This window comes from Schistocerca nitens, chromosome 3 (genome assembly GCF_023898315.1).
Source record: "Schistocerca nitens isolate TAMUIC-IGC-003100 chromosome 3, iqSchNite1.1, whole genome shotgun sequence".
Lineage (NCBI taxonomy): Eukaryota > Metazoa > Arthropoda > Insecta > Orthoptera > Acrididae > Schistocerca > Schistocerca nitens.
The window spans coordinates 899,611,348-899,625,728 of record NC_064616.1 but is presented as its reverse complement, the minus strand read 5'-3'; the positions used below and the strand labels follow the sequence as shown (position 1 = coordinate 899,625,728).

General features: G+C 36.9%; 1 protein-coding gene across 1 annotated transcript in view; it reads right to left on the bottom strand.

Annotated features, from left to right (window-relative positions):
- Positions 1-14,381, bottom strand: part of LOC126248959 (uncharacterized) — a 208,874-nt gene that overhangs the window by 14,830 nt on the left and 179,663 nt on the right. Inside the window, exons 13-15 of the mRNA XM_049950494.1 lie at positions 11,897-12,012; positions 3,453-3,543; positions 3,165-3,319 (exon numbers count right to left, since the gene is read on the bottom strand). Of these exons, the coding sequence (XP_049806451.1) occupies positions 3,165-3,319; positions 3,453-3,543; positions 11,897-12,012 (362 nt within the window). The remainder of the gene's footprint in view (positions 1-3,164; positions 3,320-3,452; positions 3,544-11,896; positions 12,013-14,381) is intronic.

The following is a 14,381-nucleotide window of genomic DNA, read 5'->3' as shown; positions in this document are numbered from 1 at the left end:
CAAAGACTGCGCTTTGTTGGCAGAACATTTATAAGATGCGACAAACCCACTAAAGAGACAGCCTACATTACACTTATCCGTCCTCTGCTGGAATATAGGTGCACGGTATGGGATCCTTACCAGGTAGGATTGACGGAGGACATTGAAAAAGAGCAAAGAAGGGGAGCTCGTTTCGTGATGTCGCGCAATCGGGGTGAGAGTGTCACTGATATGATACGCGAGTTGGGGTGGCAGTCACTGAAACAAAGGCGGTTTTCTTTGCGTCGAGATCTATTTAGGAAATTTCAATCACCAACTTTCTCTTCAGAATGCGTAAATATTTTGTTGACACCCACCTACGTAGGGATAAATGATCATCATAATAAAATAAGGGAAATCAGAGTTCGAACGGAAAGATTTAGATGTTCCTTTTTCCCACGCGCCATTCGAGAGTGGAATGGTAAAGAAGTAGTATGAAAATGTTTCGATAAACATTCTGCCAGGCACTTAAGTGTGAATTGCAGAGTACCCATGTAGATGTAGATGTAGATGAAGATCTGGAATGAGACACTATCTCTCAGAGGGGTAGGGACCATATTCGGCCACTATTTGAGAATTAGAGCACTTAGCGGCTTTCAACTAACTTTATACATAATTTCGTACCTTTACAAAACTTTTTCTCACTGGAAGGAAAGAAGTTTATTGCTTACTGCATTTTCCCTGTTCATGTAGTAAACTGCCACATAAGACTCGACGTTTCAATTTATTCCTTCTTTACTATAATTCTATTCGCAACATATTTTGCAGACAGCATCCACAGATACCGCTAAATGCGTTTGCAAAACTATGTTATTGTACTTTTCATAGTTCAGGAGATGTGTAGAAGTAGTAGCTTTATTCATCCGTAGATCTCTTTTGACAAGGATATAGGACATATCAAAGTATTTACAGGTTTAGACCAATTTAAAATAAGCTAATTCGTATACACACACATTTACAGACTTTTAGTTAGAGACAATCATTAGATTTAGTCCTGGTACACAATACATTTTTTACAAATAACTTTTTAAATAATGCAACGCCACACTGATCAGTCATATCTCACTATCAGTCACTACACACACTATACACACATTGTTTCATAACACTTCACTCACTACACACACTCAAACACTGGTGATCTCTGGGCCATTTTCTGTACCACAACTTCCCATTTGCTATTCTGAAAAACTTAAGTCAACATCCCTCTATGATGAGTGAGATGTGAGCTCAGAAAGAGGAGGAGGTGTTAGTATTGTGCTATGCATAGCTTGGGGGTAAGTTTTTCTAGGGAAAAAAAAACATGGTGTGAAGGTGTTACATGGAATGTTGGATGTTTTATAATCATTATTATTATTCATTTGTATAACATTTTTTGCCAAAACAAATTCATGCAATCAATAAAAAATAAAATACAACCATCATATTTAAAGTCCACCTATCTCTGTCAGTGAGTTTGGTTCTGATCCACTGTGGTGCATAGCTGATGAAGTTTACACATGAACCCATACAGTGTGATAACAGTGCATGCTTTAGGATGTTTTGTGGAGGTGATTATTTTTGATAGGCACATCATCACATTTTTGTTTACAAATTTGAAGACAGTAAGAATTATGAATGAAGTGCATAATCTTCAAATGAAAGACCATTAAGTGAAAGACTTTCCAGTGAATGCAGCTTATCTGTTTGGAGACAGTTAGCTCATTACCTCTAATATAAACACCACTGCCATCAAAGTGACTGCTGTACTTAAAAATGTGTATAGTGTACAGTGTCAACAAAATATTAATAGTGAAATTACAATTGCTAAACCAGTGGAGCACAGTTCTGCCCTTTGGCTTCTACAGTTATAAATAAACATAGTAAATGCATAAAATTCAAGAAGTTTATATATATATATACTATGTCTTCCATTTCACAGCATGTTTGTATACATTGAATGCCTTGTAAACATAAACATATGTAGACTGTATGCTTGTTACTTTGATGACCACGAATCTGGAGTAACATATGGACATATGGCACAATAATGTTCAAATGCAGACGGCCATGGGAGACATAAGTCCATTCGAAAGATAGTTATGGACCCACTTTCTTCAACCATCTCTGATTAAATGAGAGCTGTAACTTTGTGAGGAATAGTATGGAATCCCATTGATCAATATTTACAATGTGAAATACACTATATTAATTAGATTGTATGCCATTTGATTTAAACTCTATAAGCATGTCCAAGCAGTCATTATATACAATATTGTGTTCCAACAACTGAAATACTAATGATAACGAAATAATTGATGACAGATAGGAAGATAAAGCTACACAACAAAGCAGCTGACTTTTTTTGAGGGTATTATGTAGAACAAAATTGAAAATGTGATTATTTTATAGGGGTCAAGGCAACAACTCACCAAAAAAATATAGGTATGGATATGTTGTACAGTTGTTTATAGTGTTTTCTGCTTTATATTCATATATCTGAGCGTGGATTTGTACATTAGGCTACTGTATATACTTATATTTTTCTAGGACTGAAGATGGTCATTACCAACTGAAATTAATTACCTGATTACAAATGAAGATTGAAATTCAAGACTGAAATTATTATAAAACAAAACGTATAGGCACTGAGGTGACGATAGACACATAAACAAAAGGAAAAACTTTGTTAGCTTTCAGAGGAATCCTTTTTCGAACTAAAGTACATGAAACACACAGCCCCCCCCCCCCCTTTGCCCCTCACCCCCCACACACATGTGCTTCCATTGTGCCACATGAAATGAATACACTATGCCAAGGCAGTAATTTGCAGATTGATTGGAGTGAATAGTTGTGTCAGTAATGTGTTAGCAGGAACTAAAAATGTACACATAGTTATGATACCAGGTTGCTGTAGCTGGTCATAGGTCATGAGGTAAAGCTAAAGAACTCTCCCTATCATACATTTTTGCCACATACTGTACTTTATCAGGTATTGCCTTACATTATGAATTGTCTTACAATATGAAGATTAAAAATCAGTTTGACCAACAGTAGTTTCATGTGAAAATTCAGTAACACACTGCATAGTGAATGTTTCTGGGTGACTTTCCCAACACACTGTAAGAAGAAATATGTCTACTGAATAGTTACTTTTGTAGAAGTACCTGATGTGATCATGAAAGTTTGTAATACCAAAGAGATGTGGATAGCACTCTGAAACTCTCTTCATGGCTCTTACAATTCTGTTGTAAATACAGAACTCAGGTGAATAATGCATTGAATCTTTCATAGGTTTGCCTTCATATTCCCACTTTTTTACCTTGACAGGAAAAAAACAAAATAAACACATTATAATATGTAAAACAGCATATAGTTTTTGAAGTGCTTACAGTAGCTCAACTGTCTAGATGATGTAGTCTATGTTTACAAAATTCTCCACTACACATACTTACAAAAATATCAATAGCAAATGCCAATAGTTTAATCCTGCTCAAGGGTCTTCTATGGACTTCTGATTTTGCAGCAGAACTGTTTGATGTGAAGCTGTTGAAGTGAAATAAGTATCAAAATTATCTTAAAACTACCTATTAAATCACTATATCTCTTATGAAATATGCATTTGCTTCTCATTTGTAAGTAACACAGATTAAAATTAATTAAAGAAGAAGGGTAGCAGACTATATATATATATATATATATATATATATATATATATATATATATATATATATATATATATATATATAATGCTTTTTTTCAACAAATTTAACATGCTTTTTGAGAGTTGATTTCTATTTAAAATGGCACTAACAACCAACCTGGGTAGCTGACTAATGGGATAAGAACATCAAATAGAACAAAGTGGAAATTATATGTAAAAATTCTTTAGAAATAGTTACAATCAGGATGAAGTTCATTACAAACAGTATTAAATGGTGCTTGAAAATGTCATTAGGAAGGCAAAAGAACATGTGGTATGCAAATAGAGTGGCTTATTCTCAAGTTAAAGTTTAAAAAAATGGTCAGTTGTGAAGAAAGTGTCTGAACAACAGCAGAAGGTCGAAGATATAGAGTCAAGTTTTAGAAATAGTTTACCATGTGAAAATGTTACATTCTGTTCTCTCTGTGAGGCACTGGACAGATTAAACAAAAAATATGAATCTTAGGTCTCTTCTTTGATTTAACCAAAGCATTTGTGTTGATCATAAAATATTACTGTAGAAGTTGTCCGCCTGCTTAGCTGAGTGGTAACTTGCTTGCCTCCCAGTGGGGCTGGGTTCAATTCCCAGCTGGGTTGGAGATTTTCTCTGATCGTGGACTGGGTGTTGTGTTATCCTCATCATCATTTCATCCTCATCATCGACACGCAAGTTGCCGAATGTGGTGTGAACTGAAATAAGACTTGCACTTGGCGGCTGAACTGAAAGGGACCTCCCACCTAACAATGCCATACAATCATTTCATTTCACATTTCACTGTAGAAGTTGAACCATTATGGAATAAGAGGAGTAACTCTCAATTAGTTCAGCTCATATTTTGGGAACAGCTATGATATGGATGGAGTCAATTGGGGCATTGATAAGGGGGGTCATGCCTGAGGGATCAGTGCTGGGACCACTAGACTACTGTTTCGTATAATATGTAAACGATACATCAGGTGGGAGGGGGAGGGAGGGGGACATACATCATGGGTCAATGCTGGGACCACTAGCTTAGTGTTTCTTAAAACATATAAATGATATGCCTTTTAATATGACAGGTGATTCTAAAGTATTTCTGTCTGCTGATGACACTTGCTCAGTAGAGAAGGATGGTGAGTGCAACATAGGCAGTCTATCAAATAGTCCAATTCAAGATGCACATTCACAGCTAAATCACATTAAAACTCTGTTTTTTTTTTTTTTTTTTTTTTTTTTTTTTTTTTTTTTTTTTTTTTTTTACACACACAGGAGGGATATACGATTAGTGAGCCTGAACAATCCGTATACCTAGGTACTGGTATTCAAATAAATGTTACTCTGTCATTTAAAGCCAATATTCATGATCTTGTTCAAAAACTAAATGCTCCTGTATTTAACATCAGAACAATATCTGCAATAAGTAATAGTCCAACATGGAAATTAATCTACTTTGGTTATTTTCATTCACTTATGACAGATAATACTATATTGTGGGTTAACTATTCCCACTCACAAAGGGTATTTTTGGCTCAGAAAATGGCACTTCAAGCAAAATATGGTGTGAGTTCTCAAATCTCTTTTCAAATCCTGTTTTGGAGTTTTGGAATTCTGACATTGGCCTCTCAATATATATTTTCTATGATGTAATTTGTTATTAACAATGTGCACTTATTCCCAATAGTTGGCAACTCTTACTGAGTTAATACTAGGTAAAAATCCAATCTGCATTTGGAGCACACCTCCTTGACTCTTGTGCAGAAAGGTGAGGTGTCATCTTCTTCTGCATCTATTTTCAATAACCTACCACAACATTTTAAAATTCTTAGCATTAATTCTTGATCTTTCACATCCAAACTGAAGAATTTCCCCATTGATCACTCCTACTCAGCAGCTTGTCATCTGCATGTAAATTTTATTTTATCTACTCTCTCAGAAAAAAATTGATACCCTCAAGGACAGGATCATTTTTCTGAAAAGTGATCTCACAGACAGTTCATCATTGTTGGAGTATATGATAGCAAATTCACACCAAATAAAACATGGATCACAGTAAAGGGTGCTCAAACAGTCACACCAATACACACACCCTTCCCCTCCCCATCTGGCAGCAACATAGCATGTATTCTCACATGCAAACTATTATAAAGGTGCCAAATGGCAAAGTGCAATACATTTTCAACCCTGTTAATATGGCTGAAGTTGCTCAACCTATTCATCAGTGGGCCATGGTTGTACCCTAGAATGAATGTTGCAAACTTCGTTCGATTCCAAACTCAGCACAGTTGCTGCCTGAAGATCACAATGGTTGGTGCAAACAGAGGACCCCTGAGTGCCATCTGATTACCAATAATGATGACAGATGAGTCACTAACAGTACTGACTCATTCCATGACAATGTAGATTTGCTTCTCACTATGATCATGTAGAACAACATGCAAAAAATAAATAAAATACACCTCCATAATACCACAAGAGCACATCCCTAAACCCTTTGGTAGGTAGTGGCACTTTTATCAAGTAAACGAGGTAGCAGTTGCCTGCAGTGCAAATATATTTTTGGGGGAGGGACATGACAAACTTCAAACAGAAGTAAAGATTGACCTAAACAAAGAGACTTCATCAACTTCACTTTATCTGACATGCTTTATGGTTAATTATGAAGGTATGTGAGACTTTACAAAAGAAATGAACTCACAGATGACTCATTCCATCAGAATTGTGGAGGAATATGGTGATTTCTTACATCTGAAAAGATCTGCTTTCTTTTCACACTCAAATATCCACAGTATGCCATGCACAACAGAACATTCTGTAAAAGAACCGTGATGCATGTTTAGTGGCTCCTGGAATATTTTAATTCTTGGGTTTTCCATAAATGTGACACTATTGGTAGGTTAGCTTGCTACTGTTCTGTTGTTCCTATTTCTCTTATAATTCTCACAAACTGTTGCTTCCTGACAGAACTTCACGTGCATTATAATAGTTGTATCATTCATATAAACAGTTTGTTAGAATTCACATTTGTTTGTTGCAGACTGAGTGAATGGGTAGGGCGGTATGACGTATTAGTCAATTGACTAAATCTTTTCTTCATGCTTTGAATTTTTTCAGTGAGGTTAAGAGCCAACAATAGAGCAGCAGTTAGAATCACTTTTTTCTAAAATTCTTCAGAGCAGAACATCTAAAGTAACAGTAAGTAATTTAGGAATAAATGTAACAAATCACAGTATTGTAGAGGCATTGAGTCATCAACAGGTACTTAAACAGGACTGAAAATTTTGCTAGCTTTTGGAGAAATCCTTTTTAGAGCTAGAGCATGTGCTCACACACACACACACACACACACACACACACACACACACACATGTAAGACTACATCCAGCTGAATATGGTGTGCCAGGACTGTAGCTCTGCAGTTGTAGCTTTGAGCTATTCACTCATTCTTTCTTCCTGATAGAAAACTACAGTTTTCTGCACACAATGATTAGGGAAATTACAAAACTCATAGAGTCACAAAAAGTAATGACTGTTTTGGTGGGTAAAGTGTAGTTCATGGCCAATGGGAGGACAACTGTCAACTGTCACATATTTACTTTGCAATATACACTCGACTGCAGAACAACAGCTTTCATTATAGGATACTATTACCTACAATAGTAGAAGAAATAATTTGATGATTCCAGAACATCTTGTCACAAGATATCACCATATTCAATATCATAAACAAAGTTAATTTGCACTAATTAAGGTCACATCTTCTGAGATTTGTTTTAATTTTGTAAATCCTAAGTTATTACAATGAAATCAATCATATGCCTTATGGCATTCTTGATAATTCCTGTTCATTATTATAATCTTGTTTTTAAAACAGCAAGCACAGTTCTACATTGACAGACTGCAGCTCGTACTGTAAAAGGATAGTTGAGCAACCACTGGATAGGTATCTAGCTAGTAGAACAGTTCATGATGGGAGGTGCTTTCCATGGTATACAGTCACTGTAAAGAGACTTCTAAAGAGACAGAAATTACTTTGTAATAGGTGTAGCTAGTTTATAACTAGTTATAGATAGAGAGGTGCTGAATGAAAAGGCTGTCATGAGAGCAATGTGTGAAGCCTCCAATGACTATCATAGAAGATTATTGTCAAGAGGTCTTTCACAAAACCCAGAGTAATTTTGGTCATTCATGGAGACTGGTAGTGATACCAAAGTTAGTGTCTAATCACTCATGGATGATACAGGAACTGAAACTGAGATTAGCAAAGCAACTGTAGGAATGCTTACCCCTATTTTCAAATGTCCCTTTACAAAGAAAAAACCAGGTGTATTGCCCCAACTGAATTCTTGTAACACTGAAAAGATGAGTGAAATAGGTATTAGTGTCAGTGGCATAGAGGAACAGCTGAAATAGTTAAAACTGAGCAAAGCTCCAGGGCCTGATGGAATGGCTATGAGATTCTATACCAAATTTATGAGTGAGTTAGCTCTTCTGTTATCTATTAGCTATTGCAGACTCCTCAAATAAAAAAACTGTGCCCAGTAGCACGAATAAAATACAAAATGAAATGTGCATGTGGTATACTTGGCTGAGAGTCCCCTAGTGCAAGTCTTTTTATCTGCTGCCACTTCACTGACTTGCACACCATTGATGATGAAATAATGGTGAGAACAACAAACAAACACACACACACACATATACACACACGACCACTGTCCCAAACAGAAATATTCCCCAATCCAGCCAGGAACTGAACACGGGGCCCCATGATAGAAAGCCAGCTATGCTAATCACTAAACCAGAAGCTGCTGATGGAACAAAACACAAGTCTTGCCCACCTACTTAAAAGATTACAGAAATGATCCACAAAACTACCATCCAATGTCCTTGACAACTGTTTGTTGTAGAATCTTAGAAGATATTCTGAGCTCAAACATAAAGAAGTATCTTGAACAGTGTGACCTTCTCCATGCCAATCAGCGCGGATTTTAAAAATATCTGTCATGTGAAAGCCAACTCACACTTTCCTCACATGACATACTGAAAGCCATAGTTCAAGGCAGTCAGGTAGATGCTATATCCCTTGATTGATGAAAAGTATGTAACTCAGTATGACACCTATGCTTATTATCATAATTATAATCATATGAGGTAGCAAGCAAAATTAGTATTTAGATTGAGGACTTTTTGTTATGGGGGATGCAGCATGTAATCACAGATGAAGAGTCATTGACAGATATAGAAGTAACCTTGTGGGTGGCCCAAGGAAGTGCATTCAGATGGTTCAAATGGCTCTGAACACTATGGGACTTAACATCTGAGGTCATCAGTCCCCTAGAACTTAGAACTACTTAAACCTAACTAACCTAAGGACGACACAAACATCCATGCCCAAGGCAGGATTCGAACCTGCGACCATAGTGGTCGCGCGGTTCCAGACTGAAGCACCTACAACCGCTCAGCCACTCCAGCCAGCAAAGTGCATTAGGTCCTTTGCTGTTTATGTTGTATATTAATGACCTCATGCACCTCAGATTTTTATGGATGGTGCACTTACCTCCAATGAAGTACAGACTGAAAGAAGCTGCACAAATATTCAGTCAGACCATGATAAGGTTTTCAAGTGGTGTAAAGACTGGTAACTTGCTTCAGATGTTCATAAATGCAAAATTCTTCACTTCACAAAATGAAAAAGTGTATTATCCTATGACTATAATATCAGTAAGTCAGTGTTGGAATTGGTCAACTCATACAAATACCCAGGTGTAACATTATGTAGGGGCATGCTATGGAACAAACATGTAGCCTGAGTCATGGGTGAAACATATGTCAGACTATGGCCTATTGTTAGAATACTAGGGAAATACAATCAGTCTACAAAGGATACTTCTTACAATCATCATGTGACCCATCCTAGAATACTGGTCAAGTGTGGTGGACCCCATATCAAGTATGACTAACAGCAGATATTGAACATATACACAGATGTGCAGCACAAGTGGTCACTGCTATTACCCTGTATGTAATACATGAATACACAACACAGCATGATGCCTCCAATGCACTACACTTTTAATATTTCATCAACAGCATCTACATGGACCAGCTACTACAGGCCACCTGCAGTGGGTCACATGGCTTGTGCACACGGTAGGTCATCAGCTGCACCATCTACTTGAGCCCTCCTCTTTATAAGCACAGAGCAGCAGGTACTTGCCCTCCTATTGTGTTTGTACTTATTGTCAGCAACCGCTTGTATCAGTGCCTGGATTGTTTCTATGTTTGTGTCTGTGTTCTCAACTGTTGTCCACTTTTATGTGGAAGAAGAATAAACTTTGGTACATTGTGGCCATGCTCTTGCTTGGGTCTTACAGTATGATACAGTGACAGGTTTGTTTGATCTGTGGGAGAGTGTCACACACATGTGTTGTACAGGTGGACTCTTAAAAATATAATTGAACTATTCCAAGACAGCCTACTTGCAAAGTTTCAGTTTTAATTGATGACTCTAGGAACATACTACAACTCCCTACACATTGGTCCCACAGGGATCATGAGGACAAGATTAGATTAATTAAAGTATGTACAGATCCATGTAAGCAGTTATTCTTCCCATGCCCACAAACTTATGTGGATTTGGGATCTCTGGCATTGTCTCCAGTTACTCAACATCTAGTGAGTTACAACAAGCAACATATTCCAATTTTGGAAAAATTATGGCTCCCACTAAGCATAAAACTGTGCTTTGTTCCTTGACATTTTGGTAGTGGATGATGCTGGTAAAGCAAATCTGTTTGGTCTGAACGCCTTTAATGCTTTTGGGTTTTCATTTCAGGCATGGTGCACCATGTTTCCAATCAGGCTGTGTGGTGATGAAGTGGGATGGCTTCACACAGGAAGATGTGGAAGGACACCCATCATTTGATTGCAAGTGTTAAGCCTAATAATTTTTAGATAGGAGTTTAATGGACAGTCACTGCCAGTTATTACAAGTGAGACATTTTATCAATGCAGGTTCAGTATCTCTAAGTAACTTGGCAGAAGTGGAAAAACATTTTGGTGTTGAATGAATAACAGCTATCCAGCTGGTGTCATTGCTGGTGGGTCATTGATTCAGTATGGATAGAAGTTGTTGTGCAGTCATCTGCAATGGAAAATACAGGATGAAATAACAGAAATATGAATTGACATAAACTGCTAGTTATCACACAGAGGAGCCATAAAGTGGCAGACAGGCAAATTTAAATGGTGACTAAGCTACTGGACAATGTCCTTCTTCAGATGTAGAAAAACAATGAATGTGTGAATCTATTTCTAAATCTGAAGAAGGACTTTGTCCAGTAGTTTAGTCCACTTTAAATGTACTTTTAAATGTACTGACTGCCACTCAACACCTCTTCTATGTGGTCAGTAGCAATCTACCCTAAACTGATATTGATATTTATAATAATACACATAAAATATAGTGGAGGGTGATTCTTGAGGCACAAGGAGAGAGAGAAAGGGGTGGAAAAGGGGGATTGTGGTATTCACATAGTCTTATTATACCTGAATTTCTGCAATAGGTAAACAAAAATTAAATTAAATTGTAATGCTCATACCAATTCATTGTCTCAATTTTAGCATAGATTACTGACTGTTTCTGCATTAATTGACTTGTATTCAAACACTAATGTAACTAACAATTCACTAAGAGTCTTTGATATGTTATTGTTATTATAAGTTCAAGAGACCTGTAAACTATTTATTGAAAGGAAGAAAGATTACAGTTTAATGACCCATGAGTAATTATGTAAATAAGTGATTAAAGATGAGGCACAAGTTCTGATTGAACAAGAATGGGTTGGAAAATGCCCATAAACTTTCAAGGTTATTGTCTTTGAATTTGTCAAAAGTAATTTACAGTAACCAATGAAAATTTCAGTCTGAGTGGCTGGATATTGACTTAAACCACACCCCTGCTGAATGCAAATCCTGTGTCTCACTACACTGCTGCCATGGTCAGTGATGAATACTTCATTAAACAATGTGAGATTGCATATTAGATGTCTTCCTGTCTTCACTTAGCCATAAAACTGTTATTGTGTTCACTAAGGTGATCCTCACTTTCCTACTAACTTGAGATTAACCCAAGTTAGCAAGTTAACATTATAACATTTCAACCTGTATAACATATTTTTAATGAAAATACTATGTACACACAAAATGCAAAGACTTACTTATCCTCATCATGTGTTTTTAAAGTCATTTGTAGAGATTTTAGTTTATTGTTGCATTTCAAGTCTTCCACAAAACTGTTGCTGGTATCTTCCTGGTCCACATCTCTTTTATTGCCCTGTTGGTGAAAACTGAGATTGTCACTGCATATGTCTTGTTGTTTTAAAAAAATTATGAATGTAAAAGAAAACATTACACCAATAAGTCCCACTACCTGCAAGGAAACATAATCAACTTGACCCCATATTTTAAGGAGAAAAAAAAGCACACTTGCAAGGTATCAGGGCCAGCAGCCTATCCTGTATGAAAATTTGAGCCATAATTCTAGTAGTACATAGTTATGATCTTCTAGATACAGAGTGAGAAATATTGCACTATATGAAATAAAATTGTCATAACTTCTGAACGGTTTGCATTAGGACATTCAAACTGTATGTTTGGCTGCGGGGCATGATGGGAATTAATATGCACAGTATGGTTTGATTTAGTGATGAAGACCATTTTTGTTCGGATGGGTTCATCAATAAGCAAAATTAGCACATTTGGGGGACTGAGAATCCACATTTTGTGTTTGAGAAGTCTTTTCACCCTCAACAGGTTATTGTGTGGTGTGCAATGTCAATTCACGGAATAATCGGTGTGATATTCCTTGGTGGCACAGTGACTACCAAATGTTACATGAATGTTTTGGAAGATAATTTCATTCCCATTATCCAAAGTGACCCTGATTTTGACAGGATGTGGTTCTTGCAAGACGGAGCTTGACTCCATCGAAGCAGGAGAGAGTTTGATGTTCTGGAGCAGCAATTTGGGGACCACATTCTCGCTCTGGGGTACCCATGAGTCCACTGGAATGGACCTTGATTGGCTGCCATTTTCTCCTGATCTGAACACATGTGACTCCTTTTTGTGGGGCTATACTAAACACAAGGTGTACAGCAGTAATCCCAACACCATTGCTGAGCTGAAAAAGCCAGTCAGGCAGTCATTGACATCATCAATGTTCCTACACTTCAGCAGGTAATGTAGAATTTCACTATTAATCTGCACCACATCATCACCAATGATGGCAAGCATATCAAATATGTCATAATATAAATCTGAATATCTGTAGTGACATTTACATGTTGAATAAAGTGTGCACACACCATAGTTTATAACTAATGAAATTTTTTTTCATATAGTTCAATAATTTTCATGCTGTATACAGCTTTTAAACTCGCTCTGCCCCACTGCAGTTGCCTAATGTCTGAGCACAGAGTACTGTACTGTAGAATAACAACCAGAAACATCCTATTTGTGGGATGTTGAAGGTGAAGAAAGAGGAGAGACATGTGCCCATTGTGTAATAAAATCTTGTTCAAGAACAAAAATTATTTTGTGCAAAAATTACTATTTAATATGAGTACATTATATATCAACCTCACAAACATATATGTTCAATATTATTTTAACAATATTCTCATAGTGATATTCTGCAGCTGTAGAGAGGGTGTTCATTGTGACTGAGGACATTGATATATCTTGAAAACAACACATCGGATCAAAAAAAATTATAATTCCAATTTGTTTGTCTTGGAGAGGGCATTCAACAATAGCACACTTGATCCGTCATCTCAATCAGTGTATGGGTGATGGAGGGGGAAGGGGGTAATTTTGAAATCTTCAGTGGGAACCCCCATTTTTTATTGCAGATCACAATTCCTTGGCAAAACCTGCATATCTTTTGTCTGATGCATCTTCTCCATTTCCCCACAGATGGCACTGTAATCAGAGGAATAGAAATGGATACAGAATCATAATTTACAACATGATGCTCAATGGCCCTTGAATATCCAATGGTACATGGGACACCACCTCCATGCTGTGAGGGTAGGACAGGCCAGTATTTTATAACTTATAGTTGGAAACTCCATTTGCAACATTGTATTCCTCTGCCATATCATAAAGGGGACAACTCAATGTGCCACTGTGCTCATGTAGCAAACTTATGACATATGATAACAAGCAGTACACTGTGACCAGAGTTCACATATTGTGCAGACATAGAACAGATAGTGGCTCTAAATATTACAATACTTTCACAGTGTTTATTGCCTACACACCTGTCTATCATTTGGAGAAGACATGTGAAAGTGGATGATGAATGCTGCAATCGCAAAAGAAGAAACTGAAATGACCCTGATTTATAGAGACTGTGGGAGAAATATTGAGCCTGCTGTTGTCTTGTATGCCAAGCATTTTCCAGAGAAAGCTCACTCTCATTTGTTCTTTTACAAGGTTGTCTGATGGCAACATATAGACCAGCAAAAGGAAATGAAGCAAGTGTTTTACAGGAGAAGCTGTACCAACAACATTACACTACAACCCATGGATAAGTGTCTGGCAATTACACTGTGATTCTGGTATGACCATAGGTAGTACTGTCACAATACTGCTTCATCATAAATATCATCCATACCACGTATCACTGCATCAAGAACTTCA